The sequence below is a fragment of the Chaetodon auriga genome, chromosome 13 (assembly GCF_051107435.1).
Source record: "Chaetodon auriga isolate fChaAug3 chromosome 13, fChaAug3.hap1, whole genome shotgun sequence".
NCBI lineage: Eukaryota > Metazoa > Chordata > Actinopteri > Chaetodontiformes > Chaetodontidae > Chaetodon > Chaetodon auriga.
In genome coordinates, this window is record NC_135086.1 from 7,223,219 (window position 1) to 7,237,147 (window position 13,929).

At 41.5% G+C, this 13,929-nt stretch overlaps 1 protein-coding gene across 1 annotated transcript; it reads right to left on the reverse strand.

Moving 5' to 3' along the window:
- Nucleotides 1-201: 201 nt before the first annotated feature.
- LOC143330798 (uncharacterized) lies at nucleotides 202-3,121 on the reverse strand. Its single transcript, XM_076747558.1, has 3 exons — nucleotides 2,653-3,121; nucleotides 1,380-1,540; nucleotides 202-546 (listed from the first exon to the last, which is right to left on the reverse strand). Exons 1-3 carry the CDS (start codon nucleotides 3,119-3,121, stop codon nucleotides 202-204), a joined length of 975 nt encoding a protein of 324 aa, XP_076603673.1.
- Nucleotides 3,122-13,929: the final 10,808 nt, after the last annotated feature.

Here is a 13,929-nt window from a genome sequence, read left to right on the forward strand (position 1 = left end):
CATTAAATTTCCAATGTGCAGCTGTCGATATACCCTTTTGCTAATTTGGGAGCTCCAGATACAGATATGGCACTGTGGGTTGGGCTGTTAAAAATGAATGATCCTTTTCATGCCACCATGTTTGCACACCTGATTATATTGTGTATTCTCTTCACAAGAGTAATAAACATAAAAACAAATACAATAAAAGCACGCCGAACATTATAATGGGAAAACCTCGCTTCTCGTTCTTGGCCCTCCCTCCTGCAGCTCCTCCTCTAAGTAAGAGCTGTAGTTCCCTGTTCTTCCACCAGTGTGCCTTATGAAGCCCACAGAGCCTAAAGAACCTGCTCTCAACACCTCTGTCTCCTCTTTTTCATCCTCATCCTCCCCTTCTATGTCCTCTTCATCCTCTAGGCTCGAGCTGTGTGAATCGCTCTGAGGCTTGGCGCTGTGCATATCCATCCCCGTTCTGTCTGTGTCAGTCAGCGAGGACGGGGCTGCTTGCTCCTTGGCCTTACGGCTTCTCTTCCACTTCATACGTCTGTTCTGGAACCAGATCTTAACCTGGTGGAAAACAACAGGAATCGTGACAGATAAACCATATAAATTTATTTAGTTTGGGTTCAAGGAAAAAATGTGTTCTCCTTCTCTCTAAGTTTTATTGCAGAGGAGGAGAAGAAAGTTAGAAAAGCAGGACACCATTACCCTGGCAGTGTTAGTCAAGCTTAAATGCACCCTGTGAGGGAACTCTAAGGAGCGATAAGTAAAATGAGGAAGAATTTCATAATTGCTTTTGGTCTATTAAACAGCTGGTTCACCAAATACACATAAAACACATACAATATTTTACTGCTTTAGCGTTGTGACCATGCAAAAAGTCACATCATAGCATCATATAGTGATTCTGGAGAACAGCTTTCCAGCCTAAAATAGTTCTTATGGCTTATGCTGACAAAGACTGTACTGTTTTATGTCAATCACTTACCATAAAATCATAGAGCACAAGAGGCCGCATCGCATCAAATATTGTTATTTCAACTGCTTATTTAAGGAAGATGGGTTAGGAGTTGTTTATTAAAATCAATGTTGAACTATCAGCTGTCAAACAATTTAATGATTCCACCTTACTTCCACTTATTTGCCATCAATGTTTATGGAGCAGCATGGTTTAGCTGCTGTAAATTAGCTTGCAAAACTCTGTATTAAAGATTTTTTCTTCAATATTCATTTCAGGAGAGACACAACAAGCCTTCATTTAGGTGCCGACAAATCAGGCCTTAGCTGGAAAGAAGAGCCAAATGGACAGACTCGATCAGAACATACTCACATACTAACATAATGGACCTTGTGATGCAGTAATTCAAAACAACACATCCTACAGCCTCTGACTCTCTCACCTGAGTCTCAGTCAACATGAGCGAAGTGGCCACCTCAAAGCGCTTGGGCCTGGACAGGTACTTGTTGAGCTTGAACTGGTTTTCTAACTCCAGCAGCTGCTGGCTGGTGAAAGCTGTCCTGGGCCTCCGACACTTCCCCAACAAACCTGCCTGGGCCGGGGCTGCAAGGGGAAACAGACAGAGGCAAACAGGGGGAGAGAGGAGGGTTATTCTGTGCATTTGTCATCATTTACATTAAGCATTTTAATCTATTTCTATATGCTATCTTTAGGAATTGTGGGCCTATAGGCGAAAGAGGCCTACAGTAGCCAAGGTAAGGAAAGAAAGAAAGAAAGAAAGAAAGAAGAAACATTAATCGAACAAGAAAATAAATCCTCAAAGAAATCATCCCAAAATCTTCCCTTTCAGCTTCCATGCCATTGTTTGGGTTCCACAGGCCTACCTGCCCACCTGTCTTCCTGCCTGTATATCTCCTTTTCTTTCTATCCCTTAACATTTATTGCCCTGATGTGAGGTCATGGTGGGAGGATATTGCTTTGGAGGGGTAATAAACCATCACAGAGGACCATTACCTTAATGAAAACACTGTAAATGTTATCAATTGATTAAGAGGTAGGTCTGTTTCAGGTGTTACCTTTGCCGTAAATGTTGCACGTTGTTTTTATGAGAGGAATTGTCCTTAAGTGACAGCATCTCAATGTCAGGGTCCTGAGACTAATACCAACACACAAAGGTTAGGAGGCACTAAAAACTTTAATTGGTCACTGGCCCACCACCAAATAAAATAAAATAAAGGGGGAAAAAAAAGTATGATCCATTGTATTCTAATGGGGTCTAAGATGGAGTAAATAGGTGCCTAAATTATCCTATATACATGCACATTAACATAATTTTTTAAAACACATTAGATGAAATAATAAACAAGAAAAATGGCTTCAATAAAAATCCATAAGATTTACAATTATGCAATATAAATAGTACTCTTTTGCATAATATTATGCAGTAATTCGTTTAGCTATATATTTGATACAATCATGTAATGTTAAAAAATATTAGTATTGTTATTTTTATTATTATTATTATTTTTTTTTTTTTTTTCTAAAGCTCAGCAAACTATGACTTTTAAATATCCGTGTCATTTAAATTTAAATTTTCAAATTCAATGTCTGATCCACAAATTCTGCATCATGCATTTTGGTTATTTCATCATTTTAAATACAGGATGTAAGAATGATAAAGTTTGTGACTGGAGGAGACACGGAGACCAACTCACCTCCATATTCTCCCACTCTGGGTATCATCATCCCAGCTCTGAGCCATTGCTCCAGCGGGAGCGTCGCGGCCATGGCGGCCCCCTTTAGGTGCTCCGGGTACGGTTGGACCAGCTGCGTGAAGCCGGGGTACATGAAGGGGTGGTGCTGGCCTCCGAGGGCCGCCAGGGGATACATGGAGCCCGGGTGCATTCCGAGGAAACCCCCTTGCTGCAGAGCAGGGAATCCTGACTGAGACAAGTTGCAGAGCTGGGATTTGGACAGGACTCCCGGCTGGGCTGGAGAGGAGTTTCTTGAGTTTGGATGAGGGGAGGGCGTCTCAGAGCCGCGGTTGGACACCGGACTGCCTCCGGGGCTCCTGCTGTAGTACAACCCCGGGGACGCACCATCGCTTTCCGCCCTCTGCTCCGCGTCGTGCGCCAGTAGCGCATCAATGCGAAAGTTTTTAGATTTCTCCACGGTGGTGGTCATTCTGCCCCACGACGTCTCCAATTAGCAGCTGGTGTTAATTCGTTCGAAACACAACTCCTTGTCGAGTAAATATCTTGTACTCAGAATCAAACTCATAAAGTAACTCTCCTTGATAAACTTTCAATTGGCCTAATTTCTGAACACATACATGAGATCTTAAACAGAAACTACTAGCCTGTACTGTCACTCCTCTTTCCTGACAGACACGTCTTCTCTCTGACGCGCTCCACTTGAGGTCTGTGCGTAAAGACAGCTTCACTCACTCCAACATAAAGTTTGCTCCTTTGTGATTGGCCAGAGCCCTGCACCACAGGGGCAGGGTGTTCTAAATGGTTAACTTCAGGCATGGATGCAGCCTCTCCACCAGCTGTAGGCCTGTATGTTGAATTCTAGACAAATACAGAAAAGTATTTATTTGAGTATTGTGGCAATACTATACTGAATTAAAAGGAGGTTCAAAACATAGTGAATATTTTCGGCTTATTTTCACTCCTTTTTGAGAATTCACAATCCTCTGCATACTGTCTATAAGAATAATGTATGATTTCCTGTCTTCCTGTCTTTCTTTCCTTCTTTTTTCAGCATGTCTCTTATCTGTCGGGCAGTTTGACCTCAGATTTCTTCCCTGTCTCAGTGTCTCAGGTGTGACTGAGGTGTAGCTTTCTCACACGCTGTCCTGCACGCACACACTGTATTACACATTCACAAGCATGTAAGACACACACACACACACACACACACACACACACACATGCACAGACTTGAAAAGTATATTGTGTTAATTACTGTAATGTCACTTTAGAGAGATGACGAAATTCATCATTTTACAACTAACTCTTCATTAAATTTTATTGCCTGCTAAGGTTGACAGAAACCCAACTGTTCTTATCAGCGCTTGCTGCTATGATTATTGGTCATCACCACACCACGGAGCAGATAGGGGGGCCATAAAGTGTCAGAGAGCAAACTTTCTTTCTCTTCTTGCAGACCAGAGCTGCGCACAGACAAAGTATGGACAGCTGACACAAAATCCTAGTAGCCGTCTGCTGTTTATTCCATATACATTATGATGTGCAGGACTTCGTACAACTCAGATATGAGCATCTCATAACTTGATGAATCTCCATATATTGGTTGCAACACTATATTTTATGTATTGCTGTGAGCAAAGCATGAATCTGTACCCAGCTTTGCAGAGGATATCTTCCCGTCCACCTAAGCTGATTCTTTCCTGCCCTGGAAAGATACTTCAGTCTCTATTTAGACTTCTGCCACAGTTTAACCAGTGGTGATTTCCTGCACCCGGTTTGTACAGGACTGATAAGAGACAGTCAGAGGCCTGGGAAAACAAACTGCTCTCACTTTGGAGACAAACACATCAACACCTGCTGAACTACCCAACATATAAACTAAAATGGCTTATGGATGCGTGTGTGTGTTGTGCAGGCATGTGAGCGTAAGACCATCAAGATTGTCTGAGTATTATTATATGGTGGTCGTCAGACATTAAGATTCTTAAGAAATGAGAATAGATTAGTTTTTATTTATTACCGTGATGACATGAAAATCAGTGGTAATAAAGACTTTAATGAACTCAAGTACTGATGAAGTCTGTCCTCATATGAATCACACAGACACATATGCATAAAGAGGCTTTGAAGCTCTATGTTTCAAGTCATCTCACAGGGGACATGGGCTACTAATTTACAAGTTGCATCATCAGTCATTACTCAGAACCACATAGAGCCTCTGGCATTTTCACATAGACCACAGGGGGGGGGTCAAAAGCAGAGCCGTATGGAAGAAATGGTTGTGGAAACGAGTCAGATTGGATGGTTTGCAAATACATGTTTCCCATTTGTCAGTCTGGCAACATTATCAAGCTGCTACTGGCATACAGTAAGCGATTGTTTGGATCCAGGAGGCAATAAATGCACAAGTGAAGTTTAGGAATTGAATCAATGCATTGCAGACTAAACTTGTGTAGAAACATTGCAACAAAGAAATCAGCTTTTTTCTTTCATTATGTGGCTAAAACAGCTTACACCCCCATGAAGCATACACTTTATGCACCACTTGCTTTTGAGCAAGAGGAAGTGATTAAACTCCAAATTAAAGGTTATCAATGAATAAAAATAAAAGCTTTGTTTGTGACTAATTAGGTCATTTTTTTTCCACTGCCCTTGATAGTCGCACAGGTCAGAGTAACATGTGAAGCACCAGGGTAGGACCACAGGCTGTAAAAGTCAGCTGTAAAATGATTAATTCTCTGTGATCTGTTCTACATTAGATAAGGGAGAGAGAGAGGGTCTATCTCACCATTTAATAACGTTTGAACAACACAACTTGACAGTGATATCCGAGCACAAATATCACATCATTTGAGATAAGGCTCTGTAGAAACGGGCACAGCATTTGAAGTTTCACACCACTGCGAGATAGCATGTTTGGTAATATAATGCAATTGTGATTTATGGTCATTTGATTGCCGTGTTAAGAACCCTTAACAAAAAAGTCTCTGTGTTTATAGAGCCCACGCACATAGCTTTTATCTATTCATAAACAGATAGAAGTCGTAACTTGATACTTTGCACAGTAATATACTAGAAGATGGAACCATCAGGCGTATGAGGTCAACCTGCTGCATCTATGTGTCGTCTGATTAAAATGGAATAATTGTTAATTAATGACATTCCTTCATCTGCAGCTGCATTTATTGAAGGTCAGGTGTCAGGGCCCAAGCTGAACTGCAAGTCTGTTTCACTCACGTCTTTGAGTGTCAGAAAAGCTTTTTAAGCCTCATAGGTTCAGGTGAAAATCAGGAAGTCACACTGCCTCACAAAGACAGAGAGCGGCAACTACAGCAGAAGTGAGGAGGAGAAAAAAAAGGGTTTAAAGTTTCCAGGGTGCCCGGACAAATACACATTTCCAAATAACCAACATAATACCAAAAAAATGCAGATACTACATCCTGCCTTTGATTTATCTTCATGGAAGATGTGAATGACAACAATCTTAAATGTCAGCCAAACTATTTTACTCTCTCCAGGAAGACACACCTCTACAGTCATCAACATTTGGCATTTGGCACATTTGTCCCATCGATGAGCTGGGAGTGTTTTCTAATAGCCACTTTACACACAGACAGGAAAGCAGACACACACATATTTGCATGCACAGGCACTCACACACAAACACGTAGACAAGAGCAACAATGCAGACCACAAAGAGTCAAAGTCTGGGAGACACAGAACGACTACTCAGGCCATAGCTCCTCTCTACCCTTAGCTGTAAAAGAACCATTCATGTTGCCTCTATTCATACACAAATGTTAAAGAGGTTGACCCAGTAGGCGACGCTGTCAGGCCTCTATAGTTGAGAGGCAAAAAGGTTATGTTGTTCTTGCATGGTGCACAGGACTATGGGAGAAGTGGAGGCAGAGGCTAAATCAAAACTGATTTGATAACAAATTGTTTTTGCTCGTATGAATTATGTGAATTGCAGTAGCAAAATACAAAGCTGCATTCATATTTCCAGAACATTTTTCTGTTTTTTTTTTTTTTTCATGCAAAACAACACAACATGAACAGCATAACAATAGTGGCAACTTCTCAAAAATGAGATCAGTCAGTTGTATAATTTCTTTAATTTCCTCATAAATTAGGCTCCAGAATCAATCAGATGAGATCAGAATTAACCAGCATGGCTGCCACAGCACTCTGCAGCAACGTGCTATCGGGTTTGTAAGATCATCATCTGTTTTCCAACTGGACACTGACCCAAATCACACCTCCAGGCTCTGTGAGGGCTATTTGACCGGGAAGGAGCGCAATGGAGTGCTGCGTCAGATGACCAGGCCTCCACAATCACTCGACCTAAACCTGCTGGAAAAGCCTTCCAGGTGTCGACCTCATGAAGCTGATTGCGAGAACGCCAATAGTCTGGAAAGCCAAAGTCCATATTCCATACAGCTCCATATTATTATATTTCATACCTTTGATCAACAGTGTAGAAGATGTGTCCAAGCAAATATGAACCACTGTAGAAACATTAGTGACCCTCCTTGGCAGATCTAAGTGGCTCAGATTAACAGGGCGAGTGTGTTAGAAAAGTTAAATTTGAGTACGTATCCCAGGAGACATTAAAGCTTGAAGAAAATCCCCCCAAAATCCCCAACAGATAGAGCATAATAAAGCCTCTTGTTCTCCTGCTGTCTGCATCCTATTGTGGTTTCAAGTCTAAAATCTGCTTTTGGTTTCTATTGTTATATCTATTGTCACGTCCCAGTTTTGCTCTGATTGGCCTAATGGGCCGCGGGGGAATAGAACACTTCCTGGTTGAGCAGGGGTGGGTGTTCAGGGTTGCAAGGTTCAACGTCGTTCGAAATGAGTTGATTAATGACAGCCGTCACAACTGAAAATGGGCCATAATGAGGAGGACAAGGAGGAGGAGCGAAGGAGGGGAAGAGGAGGGAAAGGAGGGAGGTGGGAGGAGGAGAGCTGAGATTGGATGATTATTACTTAGCACAGTAAACAGTGAGATGACAGTACAATGAAATGAGGCTTCGGAGTGGAAGGAGAGGAGGCACATAGCTAATTAGTTGTGAACAGAGGTGTGTGAATGAGAGGAGGAGACAGACACACGTAGAGCTGGTTAACACACAAAGGCAGGGGCGGCAGAGGGACTGGCTGCACAAAGTAGTTAAACATCTGTTGCTCTGTGGGACAGCCAGACTGCTCTGCAGGGTCAGCTTCCCAAAATACTCAGGACCCAAATATGTTCTCCCTTTAACACAAAAACACGATGGTTGTAAACTAGTTTAAACCCTTCTCCAAAACGTGTCTTCTCTGTAAAATGCTTTGAGTGAGTGGAAACCACGTTTCTTCTGAGAGTTCACCCAGAAAACACACATTTCAAACGCGTGCCGCTGCCCAGTCATACAGAGATGTCTTCAGCAGACTGCTGATGCTCAGTCCTTAGAATATATAAGATAAGATAAGATAAGATAAGATAAGATAAGATAAGATAAGATAAGATAAGACTTTATTGATCCCTCACTGTGGAAATTTAGTCATAACAGCAAGCACAGTGGCATAAAGAGGTCAAAATAAAAAAGTGCACAGTGTAAAGTGTAAAGTACTATTAGACAGTACAATTTTATTGAAAGTATAAAAAGATCCAGTGGCAGCTCGATTTTTCAATATTTTTTGTGCCATCAGTGTTAAAGGAGTATATCTTTCTTCAGGGTGTAAGTATAAATGAACAATACTCACAACCCTGATGTATAAAGTGGCCAGGCGATCTCAATCACTTCTGTGTGTGTAGAAACAATTCGTCTTGCAAGCTGCTCATAGAAATCAATATACTAGATGTACTTGCCAAAGGGAAGAGACTAGTATCAATCAAATGTCTATATATTAGAAATGCCTGATTGTACATAATGATAAAATCAAGCAAGACTCCCTCAAGACTTATACTGAATCTGCATAGCACTGGACTCAGCAGTCGATGGGCATAGTGTGGTTGTTGGGGCAAGTGAATCAGGTGATGTTAGTCCATTAAAGACAACCCAATCCATCCTGTGCGAGGCCTGTGGGGAACTTGGATGCACAAATGTACCAAATTTCAGGGCAATCCACCCCACAGCTGTGTCGACATTTCACTCTGAGATACAAAAATGAACATCATGTTGAGGCTAGAAGTCAGAGGTTCAGCCTCTGGGGACCTTGAACATCTGCAACCAAATGACCAACACTGCCATCTTTGTCTACAAGAAAATTAAATCTAGCAACAGACGGATGACAGATGTAGCGGTGGTGAAGGCAGAGTTTTGCACACACAAAAACATACAAGAAAAGTCTAAAAATCCATTCGAACACATTTTTCCTCCTTTACATTTTTTCATGAGTGTTCAGACATGACTATAAATGTCTGACTGAACAATAACATCTCTTATCTCCATCAGCTGCATCCTTTCTTTCTTTCTCTCTTTAATCTAGTCCTCATCATGCTGTCCGCACCCCTCCATCCTGTCAGAGTGAAGACAGTTCAATTAGCCTCGTGGTTCACGGACACTCCCACCAATCCATGTTTGTGGGATTTAATCAGATCGGTTGTGTGCATGTGTTTGCGTGCACTGTACGTGTGTGAGTATGTGTGTGTGTGTGTGTGTGTGTGTGTGTGTGTGTGTGTGTGTGTGTGTGTGTGTGTGATTGTAAGGGTGAGGTGATGAAGGGAAGCTCATAATTCTTTATCACTATCACACCTGACACTACCGTATCACCTCTCCTGCTTTCTATTCATCCTCTTCTACTCTCGTTGCTCCAGAGCTGCAGGATTCAGATGGAAAACATCTATAATGGTCAAGTCAGGATGATGAAATAAAAAGGCTGGAGGGAGAAGCTTGCAACTTTGGGAATGAGTTTAAATTACATGTTCCTAGACGTCATTGCATTGTAGTCTATGGGGATGTTGCTACAGTCTGCATGTAAGACAGTATTGAAATGACCTGCAAGGTGATTTATGGCTTCAAAGCAATTTGGATAAAAGAGGCGATAAGCAATATTGGTGACCTCTACAATGACATCTTCACTCCTGCACCCGTGGTGTTAGCTGAAAAACCGTTCATGCTGCTTCTGTTTATTTGAAGCATGAATATAAAATATAGAATAGCTGAAATCCCAGAACCAGTGTCTGTACACGTTAGCAACAATGAAGGCAATTCTGTCTCCCAAAATGCTGACGAAACAGTTACATCTGCAGGGAGAGAAAGAGTAAGAATGCCCCAAAAGCAACAAAACAGGCTTTCAACTGTGATTTAAAGTTCATGAAGACGAAAAGGGAAACATTTGCATTTGTGTTTTTCTATAATAACATTATTTTCACCTAATGATGTGAACATGAAAAGCAAAGTCAGTTCACTGCCACAATACTTTGCACTGTGTGACAAATGTGTCCATGTGCTTGTGCACAACATGCGTTTGATCGACTGAGTTCTTGTATATAGGAGGGGGCTGTGTTAGAGAGGCTATCCGGGGGTTAACTGGGGGATTAGCTTTGCTTTAATTGGTTGTTTTGACAGGCAGGACTGACAGGCTTAGAGGAGGGGCTGTCACTGCTTGATGTATGTTGTCCAACACTGAAGATGAGATTTCATTTCCCTAATTGATCCCCCCGCTCAGCCCTTTCTTTACTCCTGCTCTTGTTTTGCTCTGCTTCTTCTGCACGTATCTCCTCTGTTTCTGCCCCCTACCCAGGTGTTGTTCAGCTAATGGAGGTCTACAGTGATATGTTGTGAAAGACTGAACCAATTAGCTTCATTATAGGACATACGAACTTCATGATGAAGAATCATTATTCCCACTTTTTCACTCAGAGCAGCCTCTGGACCAGCTGAAAAGTCTGTTTTACACCTCTGTCAGCCAAAAAATAAACAGCTATTCCAGTCCTGAGGTAAGTGCCATGACTTTTAGCCCAGTTTGACTTATCATATCTTTCAAATTGGAATCTCTAGACTAACATGAAAAGAGGATAAGCAGCCTTAAAAAAAACTGATTGAGTTAATGTGAGCAAAACATCACAAGTTTGGGCTCCTTTTCTCAGCTTGTTCCCGCCACAACGACATGTAATGATGGCAAGAAGCAGGGAGTGGAGAGCCGGCATGCTGGGAAGAGATACCAACACACACATATGCATGCTCAGAGCACAGGCTACTGAAGTGAACCTAAAGTATCCTGCTCCTGTCTGTAAATGAGCACCTAATGATGTGTGTGCAGCTATTTGCTTATCCATATCAGTGCCACAGCTGCTTCTGTTCACACGTACATGCTCACACACACACACTCAAACACACACAGAGCCAATCACTTTTGTTGGTGCAACGATGAACGAGCATAGGCTTAGTGATGGTTTATTATTTTACTTATGTGTCCCCGCAGCAGAAGAAGACCAGTTTATTTACCTGTGTTTCTTCTGTTTAAAGCATACTACTTTACAAGACAGGATGGACGTACTTTAAGATTTCAGTTGGTTGATGTGGCCTTCAGAGCTCAGCTGTCTCTCATATAGATTTCATTGTGGGGGCAAAACACTCCAACAGCCTTGAAATGACTATAATTACTTGGGTAATCCCATTCCATCCCAACATTTGCTTGAGAGCAACCATGAGGTGAAAATTTGACTTTTTCCTGTACTTTAGCTTATGCCTGAACAGGTTTGGAAAAGATCCTGATTTGTCTTAAAATACCCAGTTAAGTCATTATTAACACGGCTGGAAAATGTCCCGACCTTTTGTTGAAAACACACGCTTTTGGCAGTCTTCTTGTTAGCTGTCACACCACCAGCGTCGCCTCCACCTCCTGATAAGAAAAACTCAGCTCATGAACATGTACCAGTAATCTGAACCATGTCACTTCAATATCTGTTGTAGAGGCATTGATATGATACATATGAAACAAATGTAACATAACCTTGGTTTGCAGAAATGCTCACTTCCAATGTTTTATTCTGACAGCTGGGTTTCTTATCCACTAGCCTCAGCTGTATTTTGTGTTTAGTACTAATTAGCAAATGTCAGCATCCTAACATGCTAAATTAAGAAGGTGACCATGCTTAACATTATTCCTACTATGCATAATGTTTACCTTGTCATTGGGTGCCTTGTCATTGTTAGCATTTTATCATGCTGCGATAGCCGTTAGCACAAAGAAACACCATTATACCAAACTAAACTAAAGCGGATACTCTTCAAATGCATCTAAAAATATCAGCGGTTCATTCAACTTTTGTTCAGTGTTTCAGAAGTGAGCAGCTCTGAAACTGTGTGAGTGTCTTAAAAGTTAATCAATTATAGATAAAGTTGCCATTATATATCAGCTAAAATAAGATTTTTTTTTTTCTTTTGGTAAACAACGACGTAAAATGTGTAACAAAAATTTAGAAACATGTCAGTTTGATAGAACAGTCATCACTCTAACATGTTTGTTAGTAATAAACCTTTGGCCACCGTCAGCTTAAATATATGTATATAAGAATATGACTAAGTGATCAGTCCTTGCTTCACCATGTTCAGCTATCCACAGATGGTGCAGCAGAAGCCCTTTTCCCCTTCACCCTTATCTCCCCTCCTCCCTCCATTCTTGCCTATTGACGTGATAATGGCTACAAACTGATGAAGCCATTGAGTGTGCCGGTGACATGAGGTGAGCGGGGACACAAACTCTCCACCACCCAGTGACACTCATTAATCAGGCCTCCTCCAGCCCTCGTCCCTCCCTCCAGACTGCCTGACACACTGCCAGCAGCAGTAATGTAACACTCGGCGTGTCTGTCCCCTTCTGCTGGGGTCCGTCCCTGTCTGACTTTAATTCTACCTCATTTCTGTGTCTATATGTGAACATCAGTCACCACAGTGCAGATTCATTGTGAAGAGAGTGTAATTGAAAAATGATGCTCTCAGAAAACTCAAATAACTTGACAATGTATTTTTGTTCTTAGAAGACAAAAATGATAATAACATTGCTAATCAACCATTTGGAGAGATGACCTGAGAGATCTTACGCTCACCTTCTGGTCAACTTGGTTTTATTTATAAAACCAGTAACTGAGAAGAACACAGACATGACCTCCAAAACTAGACTCCTGCACAGAAGGTGCACAAAATGAATTTGCTCCAAATGACAGATAGTCTGGTTCCGGTCTCAAGGGGTGGCTTCATTTAAATCACAGCATAGATTTATGCCAAAGTAAATCAGCAGGCCGGTGGCCAAACTGTTGACATCTATATCCTAAACTCCTTCACTCAATAATGAAATCAGCCTTGACGCCGTGACAGCTCAATACAGTCAATGCGGTTAACTAACTCCCAGCACGCGACCTGCAGGACGTGTTTATAACGTATCACCGAGTAGATGGTTCGAGAGCACAGTCACAGAAATGCTACATGCCCCTGGAGGCGGACAATATGCTAATTAAATTACAACAGAAGAGCCACAATGTGGCAATACCTCATGGTCCAATATTTTATGTAGAAAGGAGGTTAATTATGAAGATTTCATCTCTGATAATAAGCCACATTAAATTAATGGCAGAAATAAAAAAGAAAGGTTGGGAGAAGGAGAAAGGTGGGAGGGAGGGTTTCTGTGTTGAATTTAGAGATTCATTAGTTCACACTGAACTTTGATCTTATTGACTCTAGACCGCCGTAAATTCAGGACTGGGAAAAACCCATGGTAATCATCCAGGGGCATAAAAACTGCAGCTTCCTGCCTTTAATATTATTTGGTCTATTTTTGGTCTCCTCCACAGTGCAGACTGTCAGTCAGGATTAACTTAATTCCAGTTGTGCATTTACACTTTTGCATTGTGGAGGGGACAATTATGTCCAGCCAGCTGGAGAGGCCTTCTTTAAGTCCATGTTTTTGGGAAAGTGACATGTGACTTACTTTATCTAATATATGCATTGTTTATTCATGAACCTTTTGAGAAGATCTCAAGTCAACATCAAATCGAGATCTTAACAGTTTTATTAGTGTCTTGACTTAGAATTACCACCTCTCACACCACCTCTGACAATCAGTGCTTCGAAAGGGAAACTGTGGCTCCACAAGCTGAGTTTGACTGACCCCTAGTGTCCAGTGGCAGCGCCAGCTATGTCAGGCTTATTTGAATACGGGAGCAAGAAGTGTCAAAACTACAGTCACAAGACGTGACCTTGAAGATTCAATGAAGGAAACATCTCAACATATAAGAGACTGCTTAAAATTATATCACTAAGGAATGAAATATTGATTCTGACTATCTAAAATGAT

Excerpts from the sequence above, each read along its gene's own strand:
- LOC143330798 (XM_076747558.1), bottom strand. The coding sequence starts at position 3,121 with ATGACCACCACCGTGGAGAAATCTAAAAACTTTCGCATTGATGCGCTA. Across the intron at positions 1,541-2,652 it reads CAGAGTGGGAGAATATGGAG|CCCCGGCCCAGGCAGGTTTG; the intron begins GTGAGTTGGTCT and ends TTCCCCTTGCAG. Across the intron at positions 547-1,379 it reads TCATGTTGACTGAGACTCAG|GTTAAGATCTGGTTCCAGAA; the intron begins GTGAGAGAGTCA and ends GTTTTCCACCAG.